The 10076-nt window shown below is 32.6% G+C and overlaps 1 protein-coding gene across 9 annotated transcripts in view; it reads right to left on the bottom strand.

Annotated features, from left to right (window-relative positions):
* Window positions 1-6836: 6836 nt before the first annotated feature.
* Window positions 6837-10076, bottom strand: part of LOC145247308 (uncharacterized) — a 537232-nt gene continuing 533992 nt past the window's right edge. For all 9 annotated transcript variants that reach the window (XM_080108929.1, XM_080108932.1, XM_080108933.1 and 6 more), the window contains 2 exons: window positions 8785-8850; window positions 6837-8331 (listed from right to left, as the gene is read on the bottom strand). In XM_080108929.1, coding sequence (XP_079965055.1) covers window positions 8326-8331; window positions 8785-8850 — 72 coding nt within the window. In that variant the 3' untranslated portion in view covers window positions 6837-8325. The remainder of the gene's footprint in view (window positions 8332-8784; window positions 8851-10076) is intronic.

Genomic DNA, 10076 nt, shown 5'->3' with positions numbered 1-10076 from the left:
ACTGCATATTTTGTGTGTTAAAGTGTTTAAAAAGGTTTTTTGTTTTTTTTTTTCAATTGATAATAATAAACCTTAGCACATATTGCCCCAATCTAGCACATTAATATAATAACTGGAGACATGTTTGGGTATTACTTTAAGTTTTTTTGCAATGAGAAAAGTATTTTGGGGATGGAGCAAATTCAGAGAAATATTTTCAGTGATAAAGTTTTTTTTTTATGTTTATAATTAGATTTTGGAATGCAATTCAATTTGTTCAAATGTTGGTGTTAGGTTTCGTAAATCATACAGGTGAACGTTTTGAAAATCACCAAAATTTCATTACTTACTTTTGTTATCAATATTGCATAATTGTCTAAAGAAAACTGTTCCAAACGCAATTAAATTTACAATTCTGTCTAATTAAAAGAAGAAAATGATTTAGAAAAAAAAAAAAGGTAATAAAACTTTGTTGATTTCTCGAATTTTGTCATTGCAAAAATCTAAGCGCAACAACATTGTATTTGAACAAAATTTTAAATTGGAATTGCAAACACTTCAAAAGATGCAAAAAATATACAGGTAGAAAAACAAATTGACTGCCATTAATTTCTACATACCTAGAAAACGAAGCTATCAAACCTGACATAGTGATATGGGACAGGAAAAAGAAAGAAGCTGAGAGGAAAAAGATAATGAAATACCAAGGTCTTATCTAAGAAATGGAATCTTAGGAATTTCTCCATCATTCCAGTAATTATAGGAGAAACCAGACTCATGACTGGATCATCTGTAAAAAAATTAAACATCCAGTGTAGCAGCAAGTCCTGGGAACATCAACCTGAAAAAAACAATTGGAAATGACTTATATACTATACATTACGACCATGTAATCCCTACGGCCACCTACCTTGAAAATGCTGCTGTGAAACCTGACATAGTTATATGGAATAAGTCAGAGAGAGTTGCAACCTTGGTTGAAGTGAGTGTTCCTAATGATGGAGGTCTGAACAAAGCTGAAAGGGAGAAACAGACCAAAAACGTCTCATGTATGATATGAAAAGAAACTGGAATCTTAGGGGGATATCAATCATACCAGTTATTATAGGTGCCACAGGATTTTGAAGAAGAACCTGAAGTCCTACCTAACTAATATTCCTGGTGAACCAAGTGCAAAAGAGATCCAGACAATTGCACTTAAGGGAACAGTGAAGATACTAAAAAGAGCTCTCGGTTGGTTTCAATAAAAAGCAGAGGAATGTTGGCAGCTGGTTTGACTGCCCCATACCCAGCATTACAATCTTCAAAGGGAGAAAATGAAAAAAAAAATGAAAAAGAATGTCAAAAACTACCTGACAAATATATCCGGTGAACCAAGTGCAACAAAGATTAAAACAATTGCGCTTAATGAGATGGTTATAATTTTAAGGTCTCCTGGTTGGAATGTATGAGATAGAGAATGAATGTCTGGAATCCAGGAGGATGCCCTATCCCTAGTTAGAACAAATTGATAACACTTTTTTAAGTATAAAAATAACTATTTTGGCGTTTAGTAAAAGTTACATGTCTGATGTTTGTCCACCATTCTTTTTTCTTGTTAAACATACTGCACAATTATACTATTTTTATAATTGAAAACTTTTCCTTTGTAGTAAGAAAAAAAAATTGTTTTTCTGATCATCTATTTAACCAAAGGGAAGTAACTCTTATTCAACTCATTCAAGTCTGTAGTTCAAAAATTTGTTGAGTATATAGGTCGAGAGTTGTCCTCGCATACACACACTCACTTTTATAGATATACTAGCAGACCGCCCTGCATTGTCAGGTTGTAAACTATGCATAAATATTTTAATTAATGCAGAATTTTTGTTTTTTTTATAAAGAGAAATAACGTAATGTTAAACTCTAAAAAAAAAAAAAAAGAAGAGAAAATGTAAAAAAAAAAAAAAAAATATGGACAAAAATGTGGTAGGGATATCTCCAGGGAAGATCCTAACTTACCCTATATGTGCTTCCGGGTTGCTTTAGCTCACACTACTGCATTTATATTTACTCTCTATCGCCCCCACAACAGCGGAGTTACTATCTTTAAAAGCATATCTGAGAAAATTGACCAAGTCCTATCTGCTTATCCTTCAGCTAACATTCACGTATGTGGAGACTTCAATGTTCACAACGTCGAATGGTTGACCCACTCAAACAAGACCGATGATGAGGGGAGGTTCTGTCATGATTTCTCCATTGCCTATGACATCACTCAGATTGTTCATGAACCCACCCGTGTGCCCGACAATGACGGCCAGTATGCGAGCCTACTAGACCTTTTTCTCACAACTTGCCCTGAACTATATTCAGTTTCTGTTCTGTCTCCTCTTGGATCTTCCGACCACTCTGTTGTATCAATTAAGATAAAGATGAAATGTAATAGGTCCCTAGACGTACCTCTCCATCGTACAGTATATCGATACACTAAGGCTGACTTGGATAGCTTCCGTACATTTATATCGGATCTACCTCTGCGTTCCATGTTTAAAAAGGATGTCCTCTATAGTATTAGACCTGACTGAATGGTTAATTATAGGTATAGACCGTTTAATACCCTCGAAAAAGTTCCAGCAAAAACCTAACAGCCAGCCATGGTTCTCTCCAGAATGTGCTGCTGCCATTGCGCACAGAAATCACTTTTTCCACTGCTTCCAACATAATAGATGTATGGAAACTAAAGCCGCTTTCAGGACTGCCAGCAACCATTGTAAGAAAGTAGTAAAGAACGCAAGAGTTGTATGCTCAATCTGTTAAGTCCAAAGTAGCTGAGCAACGGCTTGGTTCCCATCAGTTTTGACAAATAGCAAACAGAATCCTGAACAGAAGCATGTGCTCTATCCCAACTATCATCAATGGACCTGAGGTAATCTCGTCAGCATCAAACAAAGCCAAACTCTTTGCCAAGAACTTTGCAGCTAATTCTACCCTTTGCAACCAAGGCCGCCAACCCCCAATATTTTCTCCTGTATCAGAAAACACGCAATATGATATACGTATATCTGTACATGATGTTGCCAAGTTAATCAAAAACCTTGATTTCAGTAAAGCAACTGGCCCTGACGGTATTCCAATTATAGTACTCAAAAAACTTCAACCTGAACTAGCGCCCATACTTACAAAACTGTTTAAACGTTGTCTTAAGGAGAATAGTTTCCCATCTCCCTGGAAAATTTCATCAGTATGCCCTGTATTTAAGAATTCAGGAGATCGCTCATCCCCCTCTCAGTACAGGCCAATAAGTCTCCTGTGCGTCATGAGTAAGTTGCTGGAATCTGTGTTAAATACAGAAGTAATCAACCATCTCAACAAAAATAACCTTCTTAGTGACACTCAATATGGTTTCCGTTCTGCTAGATCTACAGCAGATGTGCTTACAGTTATATCTCATAGGATTAGCAAATCTCTCGACGGAGGCAACCTTTCTAGGGCAATTGCTCTTGACATATCTAAGGCCTTTGATGGCATAAAGGTTTACTTCACAAGATCTCTAGCTATGGTATAGCTGGAAATGTCTTCTCAATTATTAAATCATTTCTTTCTGATAGGTTCATAAAAGTAGTTGAGGGGCAAAAATCAGAAGCTCACAGTATTAATGCTGGTGTCCCTCAGGAGTCCATCCTGGGCCCAACTCTTTTCCTGATCTACATTAATGATCTTCCAAATCACATCCTTACATCATTTGTAGACATTTATGCTGACGACACTACCATTTATGGTAGCACATCTAAGACAGTAAGTGACCAAGTTCTCTCCGATTCTCTCTCCTCTGATCTTGAGCACATAGTACAATGGGGAAAGGAGTGGCTGGTTACTTTTAATGCATCTAAAACCAAGCTTCTCTCTTTGCATCATCAACATTCTGATCCACATCTGGCATCAATTGAAATGAATGGCTCTCGTCTCCAGGAGGTCTCAAGTTTTGACAAACTTCTGGGCTTGACCATTACTCCTGATCTTAAATGGAACACGTACATCAAATCTGTTGTCAAACCCCCTGGAAAAATGGTGGGATCTTTCTATCAATCCGGTAGATATCTCACTGCTGATGCAATTCTCTATCTATATAAGAGCCAGGTACGTCCAAGGATGGAATACTGTTGCTACATCTGGGCAGGAGCTGCTAGAAAGGACTTGTCCTGCCTTGATAGAGTTCAAAATAGACTTTGTAGCCTCGTAGGAGATGTCCTTTTCTCTTCCTTGCAACCTCTATCTCACAGAAGAGATGTTGCGAGTTTGTCTCTGATGTATCGTTATTTTCATGGAAAGTGTTCGACTGAGCTTCCGTCTATGGTCCCCCCTCGCCTAACTTTCACAAGAAACACTCGTCTAGCTGAAAACACTATCAATAATTCCCCCACTCTTTATCTGTGCCTAAACCTAAACGTAGATTCCATGAACAAAGCTTCTTTCTTAGAACTGTACGCCAGTGGAATTGTCTTCCGTTTTCACTACAATATGGTTGTCTTCAAGTCTAACGTAAATAAGTTCCTGATGAACCGTTCCATATAAGTTATCAAATTTACCAAATTTTCATTACTAATGATTACTATATTGTCCAATTTCTACTGTACACTCTTTAACCCTTATCCTTGAGTGGCCTCTTGGCCTTGATAATGTGTTGATGCCTGTGTAAAAAAAAAAAAAAAAAAAAAAAAACTGAAACACATGCATGCAAGTATTGCTTTTTTTTTTCTAAACAGTAAATGTAAAAAAAAAAAAAAATACTCGAGCTGAGATCGAACCCAAAACAAAGACAGTGAGTCAAGTATGATAACAATTACACCAGCTTGACATGACTTTCAAAGAGTGTTTTCAAACGAACTCATAAGCAAAGTTTCATATTTCATGACTAGGGCTATGACAACAGAATATTCTTTTTGTTGTTTTCACTCTCGAGCGTGTATCTGTTGATATCTCATGTTTTTATATAGAGTGATGTGGTTCTCGGTTGATTAACTGTGTCAGATATATACTCGAAGGTCAAAATAATGAAAAGAATATGCTTTTCTCATAGCCCTATTCATGACTACGCATGCGCAATCGTGAAACAGTTGAACACAGATAAAAATCTGGTGGCCTTCCACATACCAATTTTTCAATTTTTACCCCTTAGTAGTGCTTTTTTTTTTTTCAAATGAAAACGGATTAACAAATTTTTCACATGTCTGAATATCCTATATACCAAATTTCAAGTCTGTAGATTAAAAATTAGTTAAGTACATAGGTTTAGAGTCGTCCTCATACACACATTCTTACTTTTATAAATATACAGATTACATAAATTACTGTAGTTTAACAGTGAAAAAAAAGAAGGGTTGCTAAGGCAATTAAATTTTCCAACAGATTTCCAATACCACCATTTTCTGTTTTCTCTGAAAATCCATCCCAGCTTCCCAAGGGTCTTTTCATTTATCTTGTTGATCTGTGCATAGGTTAATTAGTTTTTCACATTTGTAGATCAAACACAATTATAAACGTCTACAATTTATTTTATTTTATTTTTATTTTTTTACTCTGGTAAGTGTTCTTGCGTTAATGTCACAAGTTCATTTACATTTTCCAGTTTAATAACAAACACAAACAAAAAGATTAAGCAAATCAAAAAACATTTTCGGTTGAAAATAAATTTTAATAAAGTTGGCAAAAGAAATGTGCGTGGTTCTTTTAAAATACAAAATACGAAAGGAATTCAAACATTAAAAACATGCACTCACACTTTTGTTTTATTCTTTATTTCAATATGAAAAAAATATATTCACTACACGCATAAAAAAAAACACTGCAAGGAATGCAATGAGGGGTATTTATATAAAAATAGAAATTCCTCCAAATATAAATATTACAGAAAAAAACTGCTAATTTAATAAATATATTCCAAATATCTACAGTCAGGAATGTTAATCCATCCAGATTAATGTCCGTTTATTTTTATTCGTTTATAATTTTTGGAGGTAAAATACAGACAGTGATCTTAATCACTTTCTTTACATGCATTCTTGGAAAAAAAAAAAACAAATGAAGTGTCAGGGGAAGTAACTCCAAATGATAAAATTTCAAGGGCAATAACTCCAGCCTTTGGTTAAAACGATTTATATTAATGATTGTGTTTGGAATAGTATTCGTTCTTGAATATAACGTCTTGTAAATTATTACTTTCGTCCAAAACAATAAAATTTTATAAATATACAATATTTCATTAGCCAGAATCCTGTATCAGGGAGTAAAGCATTCATAGAATTTTACTAACAATATTTTTTCTTCTTTTCATATGTCCTTTTATTAGTGGCAATTGTTTATCTGCACCTATTCTTATTTTAGGGTGGTAAATTATTGTTCTTGCTCAGAACTCCCTCTATATTAAAAACATAAATATACAATAATCTGTAGGACATAACTAACAGTGACGAAACGAAAACATCATATTCCAAAAATCACATAAATTGATCAAGTTTTATTTTTTATAAAGAAAGTAATTTGTAAGCGCTTACTGAGAATTTGTAAGCCTTACAACATAAATCATAAAATTGAATTGTTGTTGAGTTATCTCCCTTTGTTTTGTATTTATTTAGCTTGTTTTCAAAATGGCAGACAATAAAGGCACTCTTCGGTTACTCATAAAATTTTATTTTCTTATTCAAAAATAAAGCTACTTGATAAATTTACGTAATTTTTGGAATATGATAATTTCGTTTCGTCACAGTAGTTGCGTACATCATGCAGCTTTTTCTTTATTTTTGTTTTTTGTTTTTTTAATACAGTGGGAAGTCTGTACAAGAAACAAAATTATTTTTATTTTTTTATTTTTTTTCGAATTTAAAAACTGATTTTAACGTTTTGTTTTATTTTTTTTTTTTTTCAACAATCATGTTCAGTTAGAAAAACAATACCGATTATTTTATTTCTCTTGAATTGGAAATGAAAGAAACATTTAATATTGGCTAAGTTAAATGAAGAAAACAACCTTTCCATTAAAAGAAACAAAGAAAAAACCACTAAAATAGAATTTCATTCGTTATTGGAATTTAATATATTCTTCTAATTCAAACATTAAAAAAAAAAACAGATTAATACATCATTATACCAGTAAGAAATAAATTATGAACTATAAATTGACTCTAGTGAAAATTAAAGATTTCAACTGGCTTTGTTTCTCTACATTTTATTTTATTTTTTTGTTTTTTAATTGTTTAATTAAAAAGAAATCTTTATCAACACCAATAGTTGAAAAATACTCCCAAGATGGCTGCTTATCTAGAATTTCCCCTATATTAAAAAAGAAATTAAAATTAAAAATTAAGCAACATCTGCATGATGTACATATCCATGATGGAAAAAAATATTACATTCCAGAAATCATGTAAATTGATCCAGTAGTTTTAATTTTTATTAATAAAATCATTTTTAAGTGAATTTGAGTTTTTGCAATGCACCCCCTCCCATGATTTTTTAAAATCTCAATTTGTAGTTCTTTTCTTCCTTTTTTTTTTTTTTTTGTTTTTTCAGAATATATTTAAGATCACCTCGCTCTTCATTTAACTACAAAATTTGGTTTTCTTATTTAAAAATAACACTACTAAACCAATTTACGTGATTTTTGGAATATGATACTTTCCGTCCATCACGAGTATGTACATCATACAGATGTTTTCTTTAATTTTGTTGGGTTTGTTTTTCAACATAAGGTGAATTCTAAGCAAGCACCAAAAAAATAAGATGAGTTGTCTCCTTTATTTTGACACCCTAATGTAAAAATAGGAATTTTAAAGGATTCAAAATCACATTCAAATTTTTCCATAAACACGGCAAACATTGGGTTGAATTATATTTTTTTCATCAGCATTATTATAGATTTAAAAATGGTGATGCTACTGCTTTCTTTGTGGTCATTGGAAATTCAAAAATAATTTTTATGGCTTCAAATTGTCCGACAAACAATAATGTTTGGTTCAAATCAAAGATTGAACAAAAGTCAACTATTATGGTTCATTTGTGTTCATACATAAAATAAATAGTATTTCAGGGAGTCACCGATCCAGAAAAGAACCTGCTTCTTTTTTTTTTGTTTTTCAGCATTTAATTTAAAGACAAGTTTGAAAAAGAAAAAAAATGTTTTAAACATCTGGAAGCTTAAAATGTAATTTTGTGAACGGAATGGACCCAAAGAAAAATAAATGATTTCGAAAAAATATTTGAATTGTTTTTTTGTTTTTTTTTTCTTTGAAGATCGTATGTTAAGAAATGGATGAATTCTTCAAGGATTTTGGATATTTAGCATCTTTTGTTGGCCCATTTGAATTTATGTCACCTCTGAAAAAGAGATTAAATAATAATTTAAGTTCAATATTATACAAGTAATTGAATACAATTTTTGACAGATACAAAAAAAAAAAATCAATATTTCATATATATATATATATATAGTACAATAACCATTAAGCCAGCTTGATATGATCTTTAAAAAGTGTTTTCAAACCGACTTATTCTGAACATAACAAATCGGTCATGTGAACGACTCATGCATGCACATTCATGAAACAGTTGACAAACAGATAAAACTCTGATCACCCCGACGTACCAATTTTTCCATTTGAACCCCTTAGCAGATGAAAACTGATTAAAAAGTTTTCCCACATGTCTGAATATCCTATATACCAACTGTCAAGTCTGTAGATCAAAAAATTCATTTAGTATATAGGTTGAGAATTATCCTCACACACACATTTTTACTTTTATAGATAAATAAAGTAGCAAACGACTTACCGCAGATAATTTACTGAGGGTCTGTGTGACTTCCTGGTGGATGTCAGAAAGTACTGAATCCTTTATCTGAAACAGAAAGCACTATGGATTAGAATTTATAGATCAGCATGAGAAATAATGTGTCAAATGATAAGCTTATCCTTTTTGCATAGAGAAAAGTAAACAAGTTTTCTCTCATATATATATATATATATATATATATATATATATATATATAGAGAGAGAGAGAGAGAGAGAGAGAGAGAGAGAATCAATAAAAAAGAAAATGACAATATAAAAATATATACGAATATATATAGATTTATTCATTTATTCAAGAAGGATGATACATCAATTAGGGGTGTAGGATAAATACCATGGTATTTCAAAGCTAAATGCTTCTCGTCTGAAGAGGAGAGAAAATGCTAGGTAACATAAGAATGTGACGTACTAATGCAACTATCGCTAGACGTCGCATCCCTATTATGTTACCTAGCATCCGACCTAATTAAAACAAAATGGCATTCATTATCTCCTTTATTTAATTGTTATTAGGGGGTGGGGGCTATAAATGTTTCAGATAATTTTGGGACAGCCTGTAATATATACATATATATATATACACACACACACACACACTTTTTATTTGTTTTGCATAAACTTGTTACACATTCATGAACATGTTTCGGTCAGCTAGTTACAAGTTACTATCGACTTCTTCAGGCAATATTACCTATACAAAAATCAAACTCTACTTTTGTATAAGCAATATCACCTGCACAGGTCGCTAGTTACTTGTAACTGGCTGACTGAAGCATGCTCATGAATGTGTAATGATGTATAAATGCTGATGTAAAACAAATTAAAATGTATATGTTGCCCTACTTCGGCATTGAGCACTCTTGTATGAACCTCATTAAAAATCCATTGGTTGCTTCACCTCTGAAAAATATTAACCTGGAATTGCATTAGAAAGTTCATTTGTTGTCTATGGAAACCTGTAACTGGCTGACCGAAGTATACTCATGAATGTGTAGTGATGTATAAATGCTGATGTAGAAACCTGGTTGCATGAAGTAGTGCACAGTCTTTGTTTTGTTGCCATTCAATAATATGCTGAAAATATGCACCATCTGCGTTGCAAGGAGATTTAGATATGACATGTAAAAATTGTTGAAAACACTTGTCACATAATGGATGTAATTGCTATTCAACACAAAGCGATCCATAACTGTACTTAGTTCGAACTTCGTCAAGATTAACGCTAACTGTGTTAATCTTGACAAAGTTCGAACTAAGTACAGGTTGAAGTG

The sequence above is a fragment of the Euprymna scolopes genome, chromosome 25 (genome assembly GCF_053919585.1).
Source record: "Euprymna scolopes isolate OS-2025 chromosome 25, ASM5391958v1, whole genome shotgun sequence".
Classification (NCBI taxonomy): Eukaryota; Metazoa; Mollusca; class Cephalopoda; order Sepiida; family Sepiolidae; genus Euprymna; species Euprymna scolopes.
The sequence above is the reverse complement of the archived record's forward strand: the minus strand, read 5'-3'. Positions and strand labels throughout refer to the sequence as shown.